At 41.9% G+C, this 24,143-nt stretch overlaps 1 protein-coding gene across 2 annotated transcripts in view; it reads left to right on the plus strand.

The window, feature by feature from the left end:
- GAREM1 (GRB2 associated regulator of MAPK1 subtype 1) overlaps window positions 1–24,143 on the plus strand; it is a 237,759-nt gene that overhangs the window by 185,035 nt on the left and 28,581 nt on the right. For both annotated transcript variants that reach the window (XM_055559423.1, XM_055559424.1), the window contains exons 3-4: window positions 2,529–2,659; window positions 21,936–23,108. In XM_055559423.1, the coding sequence (XP_055415398.1) occupies window positions 2,529–2,659; window positions 21,936–23,108 (1,304 nt within the window). The remainder of the gene's footprint in view (window positions 1–2,528; window positions 2,660–21,935; window positions 23,109–24,143) is intronic.

Below are 24,143 nucleotides of genomic sequence, written 5' to 3' on the forward strand. Positions count from 1 at the left end.
TTCAGGGTATCTCCATTTCTGTGTCTAATAAGGGCTTCCCTGGTGGCTCAGTGGTAAAGAGTCCGCCTGCCAATGCAGGAGACACGGATTTGATCCCTGGGTTGGGAAGATCCCCTGGAGAAGGAAATGGCAACCCACTCCAATATTCTTGCCTGGGAAATCCCATGGACAGAGGAGCCTGGCGGGCTGCAGTCCATGGGACTGCAAAGAATCAGACACGACTAAAGAAAGAAAGTGAAGTAGCTCAGTCGTGTCCAGCTGTTTGCGACCCTGTGGACTGTAGCCTACCAGGCTCCTCCCTCCATGGAATTCTCCAGGCAAGAATACTGGAGTGGGTTGCCATTTCCTTCTCCAGGGGATCTTCCCGACCCAGGGATCGAACCCAGGTCTCCCGCATTGTGGGCAGATGCTTTAACCTCTGAGCCACCAGGGAAGCCCAAGACACAACTAAGCCTGAGTCCAAACTTAACTCCTGGCCTTACTTCCTCATCCTACCCCTCCAAACCTGCCCATCTCTGTCAATAGCATTTCCATTCCTTTAGCCACTCAGGCCAGATTCCTGACATTTTCTTACCTCTTCCAAACCCCTGCCATCTCATACCTGCATGACGGCGGGGCCTCCTAACTGATGTCTCTGCCTCTACACCTGGCACCTTCAGAGTGTATCCTGAACAAGCAGCTGGAATGATTCTTCTATAATTTCACTGCTTTTCCATTCACACCCTCAGGTGGCTCCCCATCCACTTAGATGAAGAGCCACAGTTCTGCAAAGCTGTGGACTGTCAAAACCACCTGTTATTTCTCTGACTTTCTTTCTCTTCCTTCTTAGCTTTTACTCACCCCAGTCCAGCCACACTGGTAGCATACCAAACACACACCAGCCCATCTGCCTGACGGTCTCTGTGGAGACTGTTGGCTGTGTTGAGAATTCTAAGAACTCTCCACCCAGCTCCATCAAAGTCGCTTTCTGACACATACCTGCTCTGGCCAGCGGGTACTCCACCCCCTCACCCTATTTTTAATGGCACATCTCACCTTCTGATGGCTCAGCTGGTAAAGAATCCACCTGCAATCCAGGAGACACGGGTTCAATCCCTAGGTCGGGAAGATCCCCTGGAGAAGGAAATGACAACCCACTCCTGTGTTCTTGCCTGCAGAATCCCATGGACAAAGGAACCTGGTGGGCTACAGTCTATGGGGTTGCAGAGTCAGAGACAACTGAGCACATAAACTCATTACTCACCTTCTAACATATTATATACTCCATTGATTTATTGTATATATCCTCTGTCTCCCACTACAATGTAAAGCCTCAAGAGGACATTTTTATATAGTCTCTTAATTGATTTATCTCAGCATCTAAAATAATACCTCCACCTAATAGATGCTGTGTTAAAAAATATGTTGAGAATATGAATGGTCAGTATGAAAGTGTCCCTGTTTCTACCTGTTGACCTATGGATGCATGCAGAGAACTCTGCCTCATAAGAGTTTTTAATTCCTTTTCCAGTTTCTCAAGTGTTATAAACAGCATTCAGAAAATGACCACTGAGAAACACGGTGTCGTGGGCTTGATTGTATATGGTCTTTTATTCTAAGTTGACAGCTGCTCATGTCACAAATGCTGGAAATGTACAAGCAGCATAGTAGATCCTTGACATTTTTAGGAATGTGTTCAAAGTTCTTCAAAAATCACCCGAACTACGGCTACTGTGGTAGTATGTCTGCACTCGTGAATTTCACAGACGGTAGTGAAAAGGAAGCCACCTGCTGCTCCAGACGCCAAGTGCCTTACTCCCTGGAAGGGTCTCCCCCCAACGCCAGCCCCTTCGGGCTCAGGCCATGTACCGCAACCACACCACAAATTATAGGAGCTTCTGAGCCCCCAATATCACCCACGTATTCTTGAAACCAAGGGCATCGGTGAAAGCTAAGGGGCTTCTCCAGGGGATCTTCCCGACCCAGGGATCGAAGCCGGGTCTCCCACATTGCAGGCACACACTTTAACCTCTGAGCCACCAGGAAAGCCCAAGACACGACTAAGCCTGAGATTCTTTTATTCCACCTGCACATTTTAAAAACACTACTTTAAAAAAATCAGTTCCCCCAGGCCACTCAACCTTGGTTTTAGAATATAATGTGTGGGGGCATCATTACACCTAAATAACAGCAGGACCACTATCACTAGCCACATGCGCAACCATTTATAACACACTGAGTTTTCACATCGTGTTTACACTCTAAGCAAGCATTCGTCCAATTTGATATTGATCTTCTGGGAATAAACCCTGAATGTAAGCAAAAAAATAAAAAGAAAGAAACGACACGTTTGCTTTCATTTTTAGGCTAATTTTTAAATATATCCTAGTTCAGAGAAAACCTTCTGCCACAGTGGCTTTCTTTTTTTAATGTAATGCTCGGAAGCCTCTGACGGAGAAGAGTGGGAGCAAGGGGAGGGGGTGCTGTCGCCACGGTGACAGCTGTCCAGCGTAAGCATCTCACAGCTCTCTGTTCATCATGTATTTTAGGGCAATTCAAGTTGCTGGAACAAGACCGAGATATAAAGGAGCCAGTGCAATATTTCAACAGCGTGGAGGAGGTGGCCAAAGCATTTCCTGAACGCGTGTACGTCATGGAGGAAATAACATTCAACGTGAAGGTAGCTCTGAAAGAACCAAATATTTATCATTGCTAACCCCCTTTGGCTTTTAGGTCTTCGCGTGCACAGCTAAGTGCTCATCTGTGCCTCTTCCTATGGGCGTTCCAGCTTCCTCGTGGGTTGGTGCCAGTGGCTAAAACTGGTCTCACAAAAACCGTGCTGTAGCTGAGCTGACCACCCATCCCGCCCCCTCTCCATTACTACACTTAGTTAGCATTATCTTTGGCTAGAATAACTGCTGCTGCTGCTGCTAAGTTGCTTCAGTCGTGTCCAACTCTGTGTGACCCCATAGACAGCAGCCCACCAGGCTCCCCCTTTCCTGGAATTCTCCAGGCAAGAACACTGGAGTGGGTTGCCATTTCCTTCTCCAATGCATGAAAGTGAAAAGTGAAAGTGAAGTCGCTCAGCCGTGTCCAACTCCTAGCGACCCCATGGACTGCAGCCTACCAGGCTCCTCCGTCCATGGGATTTTCCAGGCAAGAGTACTGGAGTGGGGTGCCATTGCTTTCTCCAGAAGTATGAATACAATAAATGGGATCTTGGAGATCCTGACAAAGTTAAGAGACTTCCAGTGTGGGTTAAGAAAGCGAGGTGCAGACTAGGAGCAGCGATAGAATGTAGAATGCTTGGGATTAAATTTGAGGCAGTAACATAGGAAACGACAGGAGTAGCTGTCTCTTCAAATCTGAATGTGCCTTTATGAGTCGGCAGCCGACGTGGGGGGAACAGAAAATGGCAGATGAGTAGGTCAAGAAAATGAAAGAATATGTGGGCAGGTAGCCTCTTGCTGATCATTTTGTCTGTTTCCTCCAATCACTCCTAAGCTAATGGCATTCAGTGTTTTTAGAACAGCAGTCACCTGCCTCATTCGCCACTTTTTCTCTCTATTAATAACATCCAGCTTTTGGTTTCCATGGTGAGAATCTTGTTTTTGTTTACCCATTTTCCTGCCTACTTGTTTTTAACCGTGATAGGCATTTTTTTAAATTACCTCCTTTAGTTTTTTCATCAACTGTCTCTATTCTCATGTTTACTTTCAAAGTCAGAAGATGTCTTATCTCTGAATTGGTCATTCCAAACTGAAGCCTCATTCCGCTATGCTTTAATAAGAAAAATAGCTGCACCAACAGTTTTCAGCCCTACTTCTCTCTTTAAACAAGGTGTCATGATCTAAAGGGCACATCAGACCAGGTAGTATAGCTCAGGCTCTGGATTCAGAATTGAGGTCCAGACACTGACTGTGACCACGGACAGGTCATAGGACCCCAGTGCCATCACCTGCAAAATGGGCAAAATATGGGAAATCCCAAGGGAACATTTCATGCAAAGATGGACACAATAAAGAAGAGACAGTATGGACCTAACAGAAACAGAAGACATTAAGAAGAAGTGGCAAGAATACATAGAAGAACTACACAAAAAAAGATCTTCATGACCCAGATAACCACGATGGTGAGATCACTCACCTAGAGCCAGACATCCTGGAGTGCAAAGTCAAGTGGGCCTTAGGAAGCATCACTGCAAACAAAGTTAGTGGAGGTGATGGAATTCCAGTTGAGCTATTTCAAATCCTAAAAGATGATGCTGTCTAAGTGCTGCACTCAATATGCCAGCAAATTTGGAAAACTCAGCAGTGGCCACGTACTGGAAAAATGTCAGTTTTCTTTCCAATCCCAAAGAAAGGCAGTGTTCAAACTACCACACAGTTGCACTCATTTCACATGCTAGCAAGGTCATGCCCAAAATCCTCCAAGCTAGGCTTCAACAGTATATGAACCGAGAACTTCCAGATGTACAAGCTGAATTTAGAAAAGGCAGAGGAACCAGAGATCAAATTGCCAACATCCAATGGATCATGGAAAAAGCAAGAGAATTCCAGAAAAACATCTGCTTCTGCTTCATTGACTACGCTAAAGCTTTTGACTGTGCAGATCACAACAAACTGTGGAAAATTCTTAAAGAGATGGGAACACCAGACCACCTTACCTGAGACACCTGCATGCAGGTCAAGAAGCAACAGTTAGAACCAGACATGGAACAATGGACCGATTCAAAATTGCGAAAGGAGTGCATCAGGGCTGTATATTGTCACCATGCTTATTTAAATTCTGTGCCATCAGGAGAAATGCTGAGCTGGTTGAAACACGAGCTGGAATCAAGATTGCTTGGAGAAATATCAATAACTTCAGATATGCAGATGATACCACCCTTATGGCAGAAAGCGAAGAGGAACTAAAGAGCCTTTTGATGAAAGTGAAAGGAGAGAGTGAAAAAGCTGGCTTAAAACTCAACATTCAAAAAACTAAGATCATGACATTCGGTCCCATCACTTCATCGCAAATAGTGGGGAAACAATGGAAACAGTGACAGACTTTATTTTCTTGGGCTCCAAAATCATGGCAGGTGGTGACTGCAGCCATAAAATTAAAAGATGCTTGCTCCTTGGAAGAAAAGCTACAGCAAACCTAGACAGTATATTTTACTCTGCTTTATAAAGCAGAGACGTTACTTTGCCAACAAAGGTCCATGTAGTCAAAGCTATGGTTTTTCCAGTAGTCATGTATGGATGTGAGAGTTGGACCATAAAGAAGGCTTTTTGTGGTGTTGGAGAAGACTCTGAGAGTCCCTTGGACTGCAAGGAGATCCAACCAGTCCATCCTAAAGGAAATCAGTCCTAAATATTCATTGGAAGGACTGATGCTGAAGCTTCAATACTTTGACCACGTGATTGGAAGACCCTGATGCTGTGAAAGATAGAAGGCAGGGGGAAAAAGGGACGACAAAGGACATGGTTGAATGGCATCACCAACTCAATGGACATGAGTTTGAGCAAGCTCAGGCAGATAGTGAAGGACAGAGGATCCTGGGGTGCTGCAGTCCATGGGGTAGCAAAGCGTTGTACATGACGGAGTGACTGAGGAACAGCAACAACTCCCCACCTCATAGATTTGTCATGAGAATTAAATGAAGCAACGCATTAAAGCACACATGCTTTGCAAGTGTCTCGTGTAGGGGCTGGCTACCTACAGTCTTAGGGCAAGACACCTGTTTTGTAAATAAAGTTTTATTAGAACACAGCCATCCCCCTGCACTTCCTCTTGTCTGTGGCTGCTTCAGCAATGTAACAGTTGAGTCCAGTAGTTGCAACAGAGACCATATGGCCCACAAGCCTGAAATGACTACTCACTGGCCCTGTAAGAAAAAGTTTGCCAACCCCTGATTCGAAACATAAAATCCAACTAAGGGAAGTTTCACATCTAAAAAAAAAATTTCCTAACACAGATGATTTCACTTACCCTTTATTTAATACTTTATACCCTGTGACTGAATATTGAAAATACAGTACATATGTTGTTGTTGTTTCTGAATACCCTTTCACCTCAAATACTTTTTTGGAGCCTTCTTATGCCAGAACACACATGCCAGTACCTGGTGAATTATTTAAAATGTCTCCCAGCCTTGCAAACCCAGCCCAGTAATAGTAAGAAATTCCCCCACGCATGTATTTTCTCCCATCAAAATAAGACTAAAGCTAAATCTTGTAAGTTCCATCTTTTCTGTGACATTTGCAGAGAGAGCGAGAAGAAAGGGCAGCCTTGGACTTAGCAGTGGGTAGCTTGCAGCTCTCCTTAACTGGGCAAGAGGCATCTTGACTTCGGTACTGTCGCCCAGAAGCTTTCCAGACGACTCCTCTCCAGTCTGAGGGTACCCGAACGCGCTAACCTGGATGCTGTAACGTTGCGCTTTTCATTCCAGTTAGTGAAGTCCTAGATCTCAGCCATTCCAGCATAGATTTCCCTGGAGGCAGAATAATAAGTTTGCATTGTCTCTGCTGGGCAATGTGCCCCAACTCAGGAACTGTGACATTTCGATCCAGTATGGAACATAGTCACCACTTAAGTCTACACAGACCTCGTAAAAACCCATTTCCTGTGGGCTGGGTCAGAGCTCCGCTGACAGTCCTGTCACCTGGGTATCGGCTCCTGAGAACTGGGTTTGGCATCTGTTTCTGGCACGGGTTTCGGTGTCTTGTCTTTTTTTTATTATTCGGTTATTTTTGGCCGTGCTGGGTCCTCATTGCTGTGTGGGCTTTTCTCTAGTTGCGGCACGCAAGGGCCACTCTGTAGTTGGAGCTTCTCATTGCGACTGGCTCGGGGCGCGGGCTTCAGGAGCTGCGGCAGTGGGCTCCGCTTGCAGCTCCCAGGTTTCAGAGCACAGGTTCTGTAGCTGCAGCATGCAGGCTTAGTTTTTCTGCAACATGTGGGATCTTCGCGGACCAGGAATTGAAAGGGTGTCTCCTGCACTAGCAGGTGGATTCTCAACCACTGAGCCACCAGGGAAGCCCCAGGATCATCTTTTTTTTTTAATAGGGAAAATAAAATCATTTAAAGTTTGGAGAACTTGAGTGGCAGCTAGGTTTCTCAGTGCTAAGAAACATGACCAAGAATAAAGTGATATACCATTATAAATAATCCAGCAGGACTAGGAAATTTATAGACTCAGATAACCATCAAATGTTAGATCTGGAAAGGCCCTTACACATTGCCCCATCCCACTCCTTCTTTTAATAAATAGGAAAACTGAGAAACAGATGTCAGCTGACTTCATTGATTCATACAAAACCGCAAAGCCTGGTCCCCTAATTCAATCCAGTCGTCTTTTTTAACTCCCTCGAATTCTGTCTGTGGATCTGAGATAAGGCCCATGACAATGATGAGAAGATCCTTTCACATAGACACAATAGTTTGCATGATAAATTCATTTTCTTAAAAAAAAATGTAAATAGATGTATTCAATAATTATTGCCTAGCCAAATCCTTCTGCCTTTTGTATCTGAAATGTTGATGGTCTGACACACAGGATTTGGCAACTTTTGTGAATGTTACATCTGCCAATTTTTAAAGACCTTCCTTCATTCCTGAGCATAGTGCCAGCATTTCAAAAATAAATCCTACTAGTTCACCTGATGTTTTCTGTCAGCACCGGATGCAGTTTCTAATTAGATAGCATGAGTCCACATGAACCCCTTCAAAAATGCTACTGTAACGTATTAACCCAGCATTTTTTTTTGTTAAGTATCAACCAGTATTCACGGGGAAACAAGGTGGGTTCTTGCCCTGTTGCTTGAAGCAATGGTGAAGATACAAGGAAGGGGCCAGAATGCGTCATTGAATCAATAAGCAAGAGTTCTAAAGTTTAATATGATTCCTGCAACTTGATGCTGAACCTTGGATGTTTTCCAAGGCTTTTAACTAACTGAGAATCAGCCAGCTTTCCCCCCAAGCCATTGACTTGAGGCAGTCTGTGTGCCTTTTATCTTAATATATTCGTTCCCCTTTTTAAAGTTTCCATCTGAAAAAGCGCTGAAGAAATATCTTCCTGCTCTGCCAGCCGGTTAGAGCGTATTTTGTTTCCATATGTAAGATAGCTAACAAATTAAACATATGTCATATTACTTCCTCTACTCGTCTTAGAACACACTACAGACAAGGCCTTGAAAATACACTCATGAAGAGGGTTTGGGCTGCTCTGTGATTCTAACCCTTGTCGTAATTATTTTACTCCCTGCCATCTCTCCGATCATGTTTATCTTTACTTTTTAAAACAAATTTATTTATTGAATTTTGGCTGCAGTGGGTCTTTGTTGTGGCACACAGGCTTGGTGGCTCCTCAGCGTGTGAGATCTTCCCAGACCAGGGATCAAACCCCTGCCCCTCTACCTTGGCAGGCGGATTCTTAACCACTGGACCACCAGGGAAGTCCTGTGTTTGTCTTTTAAAAGGCAAAACAGTTTATGGCTAGACTTTACTCTGGGTACATGGGCCATCCTACAGTCATCCTGTAAAGTAATACAAAATAGTGGAACTGAGTTCTGAGTTTTTTGGTTGTTTTGTTTTATTATATTAAAAGCATAGATCAGTCATGGTGGTCGCATCATTCCTAGTTGACTATCCCAGTCCTAGTTTCTGTCTTGACCATTCAGAAAAGGAATCCTTCTCGTTTTGTATGTTTTTAATGATGTCAGACAGGTGTTTTCCCCCTGTGATTTTTTTTTTTTTTTTTTTTTTTTTAATGGATAAGGCTCATTTGCTCTGGCATTTCCTACCTCTTCTAGAACTTTTGGAGCATGATTAATTTTAGAGTAGCCAGTTCTGGGGGTAACTGAATTATAACAAAAATCCTGTGCAAAATGACTGTAATTTTCTTTGAGTTTCTTAAAATGGATTGCACTTTCTATCATCCGAAAGAGAAGTACTTGAACAAAATTTAAACTCATTCTCATCTCTGGGTTCGTATAGTTTTACCTTTAAATGGAAAGAACCCCATACCCTAAGAATTAGGTGTTTTATGGTCTCGTTTAAATTGTTGCCTCTTATGTTTGTTAGAATACCTGCTTTAAGAGTCCGAGTTTCGTTTCGATTACTACTTCTGTTCTGCAGTGGGTTGGAAACTGGTAACCAAGTTGGGTAGAGTTTAGTTAGATAGGAGGAAGTACTCTAAATTAAGGTCCTTAAAGGCTTTTCCATAAGCCCTCATGTCATATCTTTTTTGGCTACTCAGAGGCCTTTATTTCACTGCCTTTTTTTTGGCTACGTTTCAGAGAGATCAGAAATTATCAATTACTATGCAGCCTGAATTTTGTCAGATGTAAGAACAAATTTTAAAAATGAAGAGTGAATGAATTTAGAGGTGGCCAATTTTTATTTGTAATTTCCAGTTTTAAAAAATCGCATCTTTTCCTTACCATGAGTCAGATGTCATTTATTTTCAAGAGTCATTCAGAATGATAAAATTGGATACAATGGTGAGGCTGATTATTTCAGTGTTTGAAGACAGCCCAGTGCTTTTTTTGTCATCTGTGGTTTCGAGACCTCCTCTGAAAAACTACCGGTTGGCAAGCCCTCCTTTGCGCCACTACAAATTAAATCATGGCCATTGTACTTGTCATCCTTGCCCTATTTCCTGTTTAAAAAAATAAAACGCTCAGGATTGACATTTGTCTTAACTCTTGATGCCCTTTGCTTCCCGTTTTCTGCCATTTTCCCATAGAAAAGAATTATAAAAACTGAAGTTTGGGGAGGAAAAGATCTAATATTGATCAAATATTGTCTAACCAAATATCAGTCGGATCAATCCTGATTTTTTTTTTTTTCAAGAGTTGCGACTTTAACGTCTATTCCATGTCAGTCTCTAAAAGAACTGTTCTTAGGGAAAAAGTTGCCTGTTGACAGAGCCAGAGAGACAGAAGAGCGGAGAGGGGTGGGGGAGAGAGAGAGAGTGTGAGAGTGTGTGTGTGTGTGTGTGTAAAATTTTACGTCAGTGTTTTTAAATGTTGCTTGACCCTGGGGTATTAACTCTGAATGGTGTTATGAACAGTAAAACCCTGATAGTTTCCTGGATTAGACCTATTAGAGTTGTTTAGATAACACACTTTGAATGACTTCCTCTCAGGAAACATTGAAACTGGAAATGTTAACCAGGCACGCATACCCAAGCACTTAAGACAGAACACACTGTTTCTTTTGCTATTTAAAAAAAAAAAATCTTAAAGAAATTATGCAAATAAATCACATCTGTAGAAACCAGAGGAGATTGTTTGGCTCAGCTGCCAAAGGAAAAACACTTATTTATGAGCTCCATCCTTTGTCACTGACAGTGACCACAAGATCGGTCAGTATGCTAGTCTGCTAATGCTCGCAGAGCTAATTGCCAGTGTGAACGGTGACATCAGAGTTGGAAGCTTGGAATCACAGATTGTGTGCACATATGTTATGCATTTTTATGTATGGCAGTAGGAGTAACTTCCTTTAGAAGTAGAGACATACAGGAATCTGTAGACAAAACTGTTGCGTGCACCCGGAGCGTGACATTTATTGCAGACGGTTTTGATCTGTTTAATCTGTGTGAATTCTGTCTCACAAAGCATGTGGACATTCTTCTCTTTCAGTTTCATTTGGTGTGCGGTACTCACCAGATCTATGATTTTTTTCATCCTGGAAGGTGTATGTTTATAAAGGTAAATAAGGAAAAATAGTACCAAAGTTACTGACTCTAGAAGCTAGAAAGAGATGTTTCTTCTTCTTAGTCCTTCATGTTTGAGAAGCACTGTTGGCTCCCTGTCTGTCCTCTGGAAACAGTTTGTTGTATGAGCGAACGTGTGTGTGTGTGTGTGTGTGTCTCAAATCTCATGACAACCCTTTCTCTCAACATCCCTGTCTCCAACCTGATCCAAATGGATGGACTGCCAAGTTTTTATTTTACCAAGTTCCAATAAAAAGGAAGTACACAGCACTGCATCTGAGCTTGTTGGAGACCAGTTTATCCTAAAACAGCGTATTATGAATCATTTCAATATGTTCGCTTCCTTTGGGATGTAACTGTAATGATATTTCAGGCCCTATTCTGACATTAAGTTTTATTCCGGGATAACACATTCAATAAAACTTTGAGCAGTTCTTTAATACAGAAGGAATGATAATGCTAGGAGATAGTGGTTTGGGCCTGGCAGCAGTAGTGCATGAAAACAGAAAACAGCATGAAGATACAGAGACTGGAAAGGCAATGTGAAACAATTATAAGAATTAAAACTGTTACCAATTATTGTTAATAAAAGTAATAACAACAGTTGTTGAGTTACTGAGAGCTTACCACTGTGGGAAGTTGTTTCCCTACAGTAATTAAGCTTGAGAAGTAGCCGATGGTGTTCTCATTTTCCAGATGAGGAAACTGAGACTCAGAAAGGTAAAACACAGGACTTCCCTGGTGGTCCAGTGTGTCCAGTGTTAAGAATTCGCCTTCCAGTGCAAGGGACCTGGGTTCAATCCCTGATTGGAAAGCTGAGATCCACATGCCACGTTATAACTAAGCCCAAGTGCCGCAGCTGGAGAGCCCAAGCACCACAGTGAAGATCCAGCACAGCCGAAAATAATTAATAAATAAAGCAAAATGGCAAAAGTTTTTCTAAGGTTACTTAACAGTAAACAGGATTCAAATTCATGTTGTAGCTTAGTTGTTAGTATTGCACCATTGATAGTATGGTACCAGTTAATTTCCTAAGGCTGAGTGAAGTCGCTCAGTCGTGTCCGACTCTTTGTGACCCCGTGGACTGTAGCCTACCAGGCTCCTCTGTCCATGGGATTTTCCAGGCAAGAGTACTGCTGTGGTTCATTTATTCATCACCAGGGGTCAGCAGACTTTTTCTATAAAGGGACAAAGAGTGAATAGTTTGGAGTTTGCAGGCCATACAGTCTCTGTTGCAGCTACTCAGCATTGCCAGTGGAGAGTAAAGGCAGCCACAGACTGTGCAGAAACAAGTGGGCGTAGCAGTGTCCTAATGAAACTTTATTTGTAAAATCAGGTGGAAACTGTCAAGATCATAAAGAAACAAGGCAAGTTCAAGTAATTCACAGAACAGAGAACTGGGTGCAATATGGTATCCTGGTTTGGTCTGGAAACAGAAAAAGGACCTTTGTTGAAAACTTCAGTGAAATCTAAATAAAGCTTATAATGTAGTTAATAGACTATACCAATGTTCATGTCTTAGTTTGATAAAGTGCCATGGTTTTATAAGATGTTAATAGAAGAAGCTAGGTGAAGTGTATACAGGAAAACTCTCTGTACTATCTTTGCAACTTTCCTACAAATCTGAAGTATTCCAAGTAAAAGTTAAATTTTATTTATTTGTTATTGATTTAAATTCCTAAACTTACTCCAGTATAGAGAAGTCCACGTGAATGCCGAGTCCAAAAATAAACACAGTTGAGTTCTTGTCAAAAAATAATTATAAAACTTATTTGAGTCCCCAAAAATGGATCTTAAACCTTTGGAGCCTGAACTCCTGTTAAAGGCAATACTGTTCTGCCATTTATGTGCTGATAATGCCTCCTTCAGAATAATTCCTGGCTAGAGACAACAGAACTGTCTGTTTTTTTATAGCACTACTATTAATTGACAAACTGCTTTTGCCCAAGGTTAAAATTATGTAAAGATGACCTGGAATGGGTAAGAAATTATTTACAAGGATTCTTACTACTTAGTTCTCTAAGAACATAATGATCACTACTGATTAAGCAATATGAATAATGTCAGTCACTTTACCCAAGATGCTTTGGTAACATACAAGAAAAAAAATCCATCTCAGGCTTAATGTAAGCCTGATGATAAAGATAAAATAGAACCGTAGGCTAATCTCACCTGTGACCGATATTGGGTCGGCCAAAACGTTCATTGGTGTCTTCCATAAGATGCAGTGGAAATCCCAAACAAAGTTTTTGGCCAACCCAGTACATCACATATAGATCAAATGCTGTTTAGGAGAATCATGCAGTATACTTTTAAGTCCACCATGATCACACAGAGATTATTTCAGGCATGTAGGGTTGTTTTGGGGCTTCTCTGGTGGCTCAGCTGGTAAAGAATCCACCTGCAATGTGGGAGACCTGGGTTTGATCCCTGGGTTGGGAAGATCCCCTGGAGGAGGGCATGGCAACCCACTCTAGTATTCTTGTCTGGAGAATCCCCATGAACAGAGGAACCTGGCGGGCTACAGGCCATGGGGTCTCAGAGTCGGACACGACTGAACAACTAAGCACAGCACAGGGTTACTTTAATATTTGGAAATATACTGTTATAAAATCCATACATCAAAATTTAAAATAAACATGGGACTATCTTATTGTATACAGAAACAGTGTTTGGTAAAAAATCAAATCTCTTTGTAGAAACTTTTAGAAAGCTAGAATTGGAAAGACGAATCAGTAATATAATCACCTAGGAATCCCAAGAAAATGAACTGGGAAAACTATTACAATAAAATTGCTGGACACAGAATATCAACAAAGCATATTTAACAACACAAATGAAGAGTAATATTCAGGGATTGATAACAAAGGCAGACTTAAATACCCATGAGGGAAATAAAAGATCTGAATACATGATGAGAGTTTTCATGTGACTTTGGAAATATGACTATAATGATGTTGCTGCTGCTGCTAAGTCGCTTCAGTCGTGTCCGACTCTGTGCGACCCCAGAGACGGCAGCCCACCAGGCTCCCCTGTCCCTGGGATTCTCCAGGCAAGAACACTGGAGTGGCTTGCCATTTCCTTCTCCAGTGCATGAAAGTGAAAAGTGAAAGTGAAGTCGCTCAGTTGTGTCCGACTCCTAGCGATCCCATGGACTGCAGCCCACCAGGCTCCTCCATCCATGGGATTTTCCAGGCAAGGGTACTGGAGTGGGGTGCCATTGCCTTCTCCAATATCAAAAAAAACACCATGTAGATGTGCTTCCGATAAAATTACCAATGCAAACCATGGACAGGATGATTCTAAGGTTCATGGCAGGTGGGAGGGCTTCCCTGGTGGCTCTGATGCAGGAGACAGGTTCCGTCTTTGGTCCTGGAGGACCCTACCTGCTGCAGAACAGCTAGGCCCAAGTGCCACAACTATTGAGCCTGTGCTCTAGAGCCCACGTGCCCTAGAGGCCATGCTCTGCAACAAGGGAAGCCACTGCACTGAGAAGCCTGTGCACCAGAACTAGAGTTTAGCCCCTGCTCTCTGATACTAGGGGGAGAAAAGCCCGCACACAATGAAAACTCAGCACAGCCAAAAATAAAGTTCATCTGGAGAAATAGATTAATATCTAAAAAATATCTAAAATTTCCTGTTGTCATATTTTCTTTGAAGTTTTTATTTTTAAATAGCTTCTGTCTTAATTGTTGCAGGAGTAATATAAGATCTCCCTAACCACTTTCAATTCACCAGCTCTTGGCATTTTGCACACTTGTTTTATCATTCTGTATGCCCACATATACATATATATGTATAACTTAGACTTTTCTGAACCATTCAAGAATGAACTGTATACCTTATGCCCTTTGCCCCTTAGTAATCAGTGTATATTTCTGAGGAATAAGGGTATTTTCTTATGTAAGCACACTGCATTGATAACAGTACTTTTATTTACAGTCCATATTCTAACTTTGCCAAGTGTCCCAATATAGTACTTTATAGCATTTTTTTCTTTCAGTACAGAATTCATTCCAGAATCATGTGTTACATTTACTTTTCATTTCTGTCTTTCACTTTAATCTGGAACAGTTCTTCAACTTTTCTTTGTTTTTCATCACATGGATGTTTTTTAAGAATACACACTAGATATTTTACAGAATATTTCTCATTTGGGGTTTGTCTAATATTTGCTCATGATTAGATTCCATTAATGAATGCCCTTGTAGGTGGAATGTTACATGAATGAGGTTCTGACCTTATCAGGGAGTCACACCCACAGGTATGTGATGGAAATACGCTTCTTTTTGGTGAGTTTAGATTTTATCACTTGTTTCTACCCTCTACAATTACTTTTCCTCCTCTGACAATTCATAAGCTTCTAGACGAAGACATTTTAAGATCTTGCTCATTACTATCTCTTTAATCAAAATTCTATAAATTGAGTAATTATTAATGATTCACCCACTCCAATGTTCTCACCTGGAGAATCCCAGGGACGGGGGAGCCTCGTGGGCTGCCATCTATGGGATCACACAGAGTCAGACACGACTGAAGCAACTTAGTAGCAGCAGCAGCAGCATATAATCTTTACTGTAATAAGTACAAAATTATAATTTTTCCAGCCCCACCACTTCTCTACATTTGTCAGGTTTTCCCCCACTCATTTTTTTCATTCCTTCATTTTTTGTTAACAATATGGACCAATGGGGGCTAATTCAGCCTGGTTCCTGTATTCTTCTGACAGGATCCCATCATCTTAAGAGCATTTCTTTACTTCCCAGCACAACAGAACATTCCCAGCTCATCTTGTATCTTTCTTACCCTAGCCTTGGAATCAGTCACTTATTCCAGGAGCCCTGGTTCCTTTTAATGAGGAATGGTGATAGTGAAGTCTTTGCTTGTAATCTCTTTGAAAGGACAAAACTGAGTAACGTGTGTTTGTGTGTGTGTGTTCTTAAAATTATGAGTTCATACTAATGCCTTCAATTCCAGTCCAACCCCATGGAGTTCTTTCTTGCTTTTCTCAATTCTATACTTCTGTCTCCCCTGCCACAGTGAAAACTCCCAAACTATGGACATATTTACTCATTTGTTCAATCCTACAACACATGTAAAGTTGTTTCAGATTCACTGTCCCTATAACTCTATGCAAAACAAATCTACTAAAAAGAACACAATCTTGGTCGGTCTTTTGTTTTCCCAACACCCTCTCCCAACAAGACGACTCTACACTTGGACACCAGATGGTCAATACCAAAATCAGATTGATTATATTCTCTGCAGCCAAAGATGGAGAAGCTCTATACAGTCAGCAAAAACAAGACCAGGAGCTGACTGTGGCTCAGATCATGAACTCCTTATTGCCAAATTCAGACTTAAATTGAAGAAAGTAGGGAAGACCACTAGACCATTCAGGTATGACCTAAATCAAATCCCTTATGATTCTACAGTGGAAGTGAGAAATAGATTTAAGGGACTAGATCTGATAGACAGAGTGTCTGATGAACTATGGACGGAGGTTTGTGACATTGTACAGGAGACAGGGATCAAGACCATCCCCAAGAAAAAGAAATGCAAAAAAGCAAAATGGCTGTCTGAGGAGGCCTTACAAATAGCTGTGAAAAGAAGAGAAGCGAAAAGCAAAGGAGAAAAGGAAAGATATAAGCATCTGAATGCAGAGTTCCAAAGAATAGCAAAGAGAGATAAGAAAGCCTTCCTCAGTGATCAGTGCAAATACAGAAAAACAACAGAATGGGAAAGACTAGAAATCTCTTCAAGAAAATTTAGAGATTCCAAGGGAACATTTCATGCAAAGATGGGTTCAATAAAGGACAGAAGTGGTATGGACCTAACAGAGGCAGAAGATATTGAAGAGGTGGCAAGAATACACAGAAGAACTGTACAAAAAGATCTTCACGACCAAGATAATCACGATGGTGTGATCACTCACCTAGAGCCAAGCATCCTGGAATGTAAAGTCCGGTGGGCCTTAGAAAGCATCACTACAAACAAAGCTAGTGGAGGTGATGGAATCCCAGTTGAGCTATTTCAAATCCTAAAACATGATGCTTTCAAAGTGCTGCACTCAATATGCCAGCAAATTTGGAAAACTCAGCAGTGGCCACAGGACTGGAAAAGGTCAGTTTGCATTCCAATCCCAAAGAAAGGCAATGCCAAAGAATGCTCCAACTGCTGCACAATTGCACTCATCTCACACGCTAGTAAAGTAATGCTCAAAATTCTCCAAGCCAGGCTTCAGCAATACGTGAATCATGAACTTCCAGATGTTCAAGCTGGTTTTAGAAAAGGCAGAGGAACCAGAGATCAAATTGCCAACATCTGCTGGATCATCAAAAGAGCAAGAGATTTCCAGAAAAACATCTATTTCTGCTTTATTGATTATGCCAAAGCCTTTGACTGTGTGCATCACAATAAACTGGAAAATTCTGAAAGAGATGGGAATACCAGACCACCTGACCTGCCTCTTGAGAAACCTGTATGCAGGTCAAGAAGCAACAGTTAGAACTGGACATGGAACAACAGACTGGTTCCAAGTAGGAAAAGGAGTACGTCAAGGCTGTATATTGTCACCCTGCTTATTTAACTTATATGCAGAGTACATCATGAGAAACGCTGGGCTGGTAGAAGCACAAGCTGGAATCAAGATTGCCGGGAGAAATATCAGTAACCTCAGATATGCAGATGACACGACTCTTATGGCAGAAAGTGAAGAAGAACTAAAGAGCCTCTAGATGAAAGTGAGAGTGCAAAAGTTGGCTTAAAGCTCAACATTCAGAAAACTTAAGATCATGGCATCTGGTCCCATCACTTCATGGGAAATAGATGGGGAAACAGTGGCTGACTATTTTTTTGGGCTCCAAAATCACTGCAGATGGTGACTGCAGCCATGAAATTAAAAGATGCTTACTCCTTGGAAGGAAAGTTATGACCAACCTAGATAGCATATTAAAAAGCAGAGACGTTACTTTGCCAACAAAGGTCCGTCTAGTCAAGGCTATGGTTTTTCCAGTAGTCATGTATGGATGTGAGAGTTGGACTGTGAAGAAAGCTGAGCGCCGAAGAATTGATGCTTTTGAACTGTGGTGTTGGAGAAGATTCTTGAGTCCCTTGGACTGCAAGGAGATCCAACCAGTCCATTCTAAAGGATATCAGTCCTGGATGTTCATTGGAAGGACTGATGCTATAGCTAAAACTCCAACTTTGGCCACCTGATTCGAAGAGTTGACTCATTGGAAAAGACTCTGATGCTGGGAGGGATTGGGGGCAGGAGGAGAAGGGGACGACAGAGGATGAGATTGTTGGATGGCATCACCGACTCGATGGACATGAGTTTGAGTAAACTCTGGGAGTTGGTGATGGACAGGGAGGCCTGGCGTGCTGTGATTCATGGGGTCACAGAGTCGGACATGACTGAGCGACTGAACTGAACTATATAGTCAGTGTTCCACAGTCACTTTGATTATTTCTCTGTCTCCGGGGCTATTTTTTAGTTTATTCATTTGAAATACAGTTGGGTTTCATCTATTTCCATTTGCATTCAGTTTTTGTTTAATTTCTTGTTAATTTTATTATTATTCTTTTTAATATGTAGACCATTAGCCCACTTTGTAACAGGCGAAACTCTATAGCATGGTTTACTCACAGAGGTGTCACTTGCCCTCATGTCCCTTCCCCCAGGTTCCTCACTCCCCTCCCTCCTGGAAGTAACCAATTTCCTTGTTTTCTGGTTTATTTTTCTTATGTTCCTAAAAAAAAAAAAAGGGCAGAAATACATGTATACTAACTTTTCCTTCTTTCTTAAACAAGATGGTGGTATACCTTATACATTAAACTTAGTCTGTTCTGGAAAGTAAAGTCTGTTACTTGACTTTTGATTTTGATTCTCTTTTCTCTTTCTATCCAAAAACTTTGAGTTTTTGCAATAACTACAAGTGAGGGCTATTGTTTATCAGATCTTAAAATGTCTGATAAGGATATAGAAATTAAAACAACATTGTTATGATGTGAAAATGGGCAGAAAGGTCATTAGGAAAAAATATATGTACATATTTGAATGTATATGTTTTATAAATTTAATATATGATAAATGTGGCACTTCAAAACTGAGATGAAAGGGATGGTTATTTGGAAATGTACTGGACACTAAGTTAGCTATTTAAAAAAGTAAAGCCCTATCTTAAATAATCCAAAGGAATTTTATGTAAATAAGATAAATATTTAATAAATGAAACCATCAAAATAGCAGAAGAAAATATTGGTTAATGATATCAGCATTTCTCAACCTCAGCAATCGTGAAAATCGGACTGGATGAATCTTTGCTGTGGGGGCTGTCCTGTGCCTTGTAAGCATGTTTTGCACCATTCTTCGTCTCTGCCCCCTGGATGTAAGCAGCACCCTGACAGTCATGGCAATCTGGAACGTCTTAGGACACCCAGGGAGGTGGGAGAGGGGAGAAGACCACACCTTGCTCCGAACCACTGATCTGTATCTGATGCATAACACCAAAGAAGGAGCATAACACCCAAAAATGAACTCTCAAAGGAAATCTTTTAAAATGTTTGCTACATTAAAAAAAAAAAAGAAAAAACTAATACTTAAACCATAGAATTGAAATTCAGGCAACATATTAGGAAATATATAGCATAAATGACATTCACCTTGCATAAAAAGCAGTCAGTAAGATGACCATCACAGGGCTTCCATGGTGGTCCAGGGGTTAAGAGTCCATCTGCCAGTGTAGGGGACACAGGGTCATCCCTGGTCCTGGAAGAGCCATGTGCCTTGAAGCAGCTAAGCCCAGTCCACCACAACTGCTAAGCCCAAATGCCTCAATTGCTGGAGCCCATGCTCCAGCAGCAAGAGAAGCCACCGCAACGGAGAGTAGCCCCTGCTCACTGCAACTAGAGAAAGCCCGGGCACAGCAGCCAAGACCCAGTGCAACCATGAATAGACACATAAATCTTAAGAAGAAAAGACAACCGTCACAATAGAAAAAATGGGTGAGGGACACAGGGAGGCAGTTCACAAAAGAAAAACTCTAAGTAGCCGGATAAATATCAAAAACCTTTCACAAGCATAAATAAATGCAGATTGCATGCATTACCTTTAATACTGCTAAGCATTAAACTTAGTCAGCATGGGTATGGGGAAACCACCTCATAAATCAGAAATATGAATGTGTGTAACACTCCTGATTTAGCACACACACGCATAATACACCGGAAGTATTGGGCAGGCCTAAAAGTTTATTCGGGTTTTTCATTACATCTTACAGAAAAACCTGAACAAACTTTTTGGCCAACCCAATGCAGTGGGCAACACATATTAGACCTTTCAAATATATATACACAGCTTTGTTCATGCATTCTGTTTCTGCAACTTTATCCTAAGGAAATAAGTGTAAAATCTTTATTGCAGTACTATTTATAATTGTTAAAAATTGGGAAGTCCCATCTGCCTAACAGTAGGGAATTGGTCAAATAAATTAAGGCATATCCAGATATAATGGAATGTGTTAGGTCAGTATTGATATTAATGGAGTATATGTACAGGAAAATGGACAAATTACAGTGAGAAGCAGAGCAGTAAAATTGTATATATATTAATATATATCCCTGAGATAGACTAATACACTTGTTTCTTTTTTTAGAACAGGAATTTAAATTTTTGAGTTTGGTACAATAAGCATAGTAAAATTAGTTTTGCTTAAAACATCACTCAAGAATTTTTAATTTTTATATTAAAATAGAGTTGATTAACAATTTTGTGTTACTTTTAAGTGTACAGCAAAGTGATTAAGTTGTACATATACATGCTATCTATTCTTTTTTCCCACTCAGGTTATTGCAGAATATTGAGCTGAGTTCCCTGTGCTGTATAGCAGGTCCTTGTTGGTTATCCATTTTCAGCATAGCAGTGTACACATGTCAGTCTGAACCTCCCAGTTGCCCGACCCCTCACCCCTGGCCCTTCCCTACTGGTAACCATGAGTTCATTCTTTAAGTCTGTTTCTGTGTTATAAATAAGTTCATTTGTGGCACGTGTTTTTTTAGATTCCACATATAAGCAATATCATATGATAAATTGTCTTTGTCTGACTTAATTCATTTAGTATGATAACTTCCAAGTCTATCCATGTTGCTGTAAATGGCATTATTTCATTCCTTTTAATGGCTGATTAGTATTCCAGTGTATATATGAACCAGTGTTTGGGGGTTTTTTTTTAGCCTATGGTCCCTCGTAGCTCAGGTGGTAAAAGACTCTGCCTGCAGTGCAGGAGACACCGGTTCAATTCCTGGGTCAGGAAGATCCCCTGGAGAAGGCAATGGCAACCCACTCCAGTATTCTTGCCTGGAAAATCCCATGGACAGAGGAGCCTGGCGGGCTACAGTCCACGGGGTTGCAAGGGTCGGACACGACTTAGCAACTAAACCAGCACCACCACCATTCGCGGTTAGGTGTGACTTTGGTGTTTCATAAGAAGTTGTACTCACGTCCTTCTACTCTGCCATCTTGTCTTTTCTTTCTGTTTTTATAAAATTGTTAACAAGTTATCTTTAGTGATTGGTCAGGTTGTATAGAATTGGCTCATTTTTATATCTGTATTTTCTAATAATTCTTCTAGTGAATGTAAGTAGTTTGTGTAATAAAAGAATAGGAGAAATGAGACATTTCTTAAGTCCTTTGTCCCAACTTTAGAAAATTTAATAAAATTAGCAAAACTTTAAAGGTAAAAAATTAGTAGAATTTTAATAGTTTAAAAGATATTTTCTACTTTTTCTACCTATTTTCTACCTATTAGTATTCATGGAATTCATGGAAGTATTTGTATAATTGAAAAAGATACAGTGATAAAATTAAGGTCTCAAAATAATTATCTACATGGTAGAATACATAGAAAAAGAAACTAGAAGCATGTTTATCAAACCATTAACCATAGTCATCAGGCTCGTGGGTGTTAACTTTCTTTTTATGTTTACTTTCTGTATTTCTCAAAATTTTACTAGGGAATACAAAGTACCTTGTTCTTCAGGAAAAAAAGTTTTTAAAAAGTTTTTAAAAGTATAAAAAATAACATCATCCTGTTATTGTTAACCACATATTATAGGAGAAATGGAGTGTCTAAATTTAGTATTAAAAACAGCATTTTCCTTTGTGCATGCAACTTGTCTTAATATCAAGTTTTCTACTTCTCCGTGTGAATAAACTGAAGAAAACAACCCTGAAATTTGATTTATCCTATTGTAGGTTGCTTCGGGTGAATGCAATGAAGACACCGAAGTTTACAACATCACCCTGTGTACGGGAGATGAACTCACTCTAATGGGCCAGGCAGAAATCCTTTATGCAAAGACTTTCAAGGAGAAGTCGCGACTCAACACCATCTTCAAAAAGATTGGGAAACTCAACTCCATCAGCAAGCTGGGAAAAGGCAAGATGCCCTGCCTCATTTGCATGAATCACCGGACCAACGAGAGCATCAGCCTCCCGTTCCAGTGCAAGGGCAGGTTTAGCACCCGGAGCCCCCTGGAGCTTCAGATGCAGGAGGGCGAGCACACCATCCGCAACATCGTGGAGAAAACCAGGCTCCCCGTGAACGTGACTGTGCCCAGCCCACCGCCCAGAAACCCATATGACCTCCACTTCATCCGCGAGGGGCACCGCTACAAGTTTGTGAACATCCAGACCAAGACAGTGGTGGTCTGCTGTGTGCTGCGGAACAACAAGATCCTCCCCATGCACTTCCCTTTGCACTTGACCGTCCCCAAGTTTAGCCTCCCAGAACACCTGGTCAAGGGAGAGGGATGGCCCGAAACCCTGGTCCATCACTGGCTGGGTATCTGCCAAGAACAGTTCGACATCGATGAGTATTCACGGGCAGTCCGCGACGTGAAAACCGACTGGAACGAGGACTGTAAGAGCCCCAAGAAGGGCCGGTGTGCCGGCCACAACCACGTGCCCAATTCCCTTAGCTATGCTCGCGATGAGCTCACCCAGTCCTTCCACCGGCTCTCGGTCTGTGTGTATGGCAACAATCTCCATGGCAACAGCGAGGTGAACCTCCACGGCTGCAGGGACCTGGGAGGAGAGTGGGCCCCCTTTCCTCACGACATCCTACCCTATCAGGACTCAGGGGACAGCGGGAGCGACTACCTTTTCCCAGAAGCTGGTGAAGAATCTGCAGGCGTGGCAGGGAAGTCAGAACTTCCTTATGAAGAGCTGTGGCTGGAGGAAGGCAAGCCCAGCCATCAGCCTCTCACTCGCTCCCTGAGCGAGAAGAGCAGATGCGACCAGTTTCGAGGTTCTGTCCGGTCCAAGTGTGCAACCTCTCCCCTTCCTGTGCCCGGAGCGCTGAGTGCAGCAGTGAAATCTGCAGAGATCGCCCTACCTCCGCCTCCAGTGCCTCCCAAATCCGAAGCCGTAAGTCCTTTCTGTTTTGGGGGTGATGGGCCAGTTCAGTCTTCTGCTAATTTACTTTCTTTCTTAAAGAAAGGAAAACTCCCCAATGCAAGGTGATCAGAATGAGCAATTTGCTGAATTTGGAGAGAAACAGAAATACTTGGTGGATTTGTTTGTTTTTTGTTTTTACCAGTTGGGAGTTAGAGTTTAACTTTTTGTTTGATGAGAAATGTGTGTGTGTGTGTTGCTCAGTCATGTCTGACTCTCTGCGACTCCATGGACTGTATAGCCCACCAGGCTCCTCTGGCCATGGGATTTCCCAGGCAAGAATACTGGAGTGGGTTGCCACTTCCTCCTCCAGGGGAATCTTCCCAAGAAACTCAAGAGAGTTTTATTAAGAGAGGTTTAAACATGCTGCCTGGAGTACAGATAATAGGGAGGAGAGGGCAGAAGGCTGAGTAGAGAAAAGGTATGAACTTGGTAACAGGTATGGAATGATGACGCCCTGAGCTCCAGCCGTCGGTAGCAGCAGATGGCAGGGAGAAATGAGCTGCTTGGGAACATTTCAGAGATGCAACTAGCAGTATTACTGATAAATTGGGCGTGAGTAGTGAAGGAGAGAAATCAGGAGACACTCTGAGATGTGCAGCCTGAGCAGCAGAGTGATATTAGCACCACTTAGACTGAAGGAATAGATTTATTTGGTGGGGGAGAAGGAGCAAGAGATGTCTGTCAGCATGATTTGTAATTCTCTCTTCGAAGTTACATTGAGATCAGAGTGTCATGGATGTGTTCACACACACATATTGAGATCAGAGCATCATGGGTGTGCTCATGCACATGCATTGAAATCAGAGCGTCTTGAGTGTCTCACCCACACTCATTGAGATCAGAGCATCATGGGTGTGCTCATGCACACACATTGAGATCAGAGTGTCATGGGTGTGCTCACACACACGCATTGAGATCCGAGCATCATGGATGTGCACACGCACTGAGATCAGAGCATCATGGGTGTGCTCATGCACATGCATTGAAATCAGAGCATCTTGAGTG

The sequence above is a fragment of the Bubalus kerabau genome, chromosome 21 (genome assembly GCF_029407905.1).
Source record: "Bubalus kerabau isolate K-KA32 ecotype Philippines breed swamp buffalo chromosome 21, PCC_UOA_SB_1v2, whole genome shotgun sequence".
Classification (NCBI taxonomy): Eukaryota; Metazoa; Chordata; class Mammalia; order Artiodactyla; family Bovidae; genus Bubalus; species Bubalus kerabau.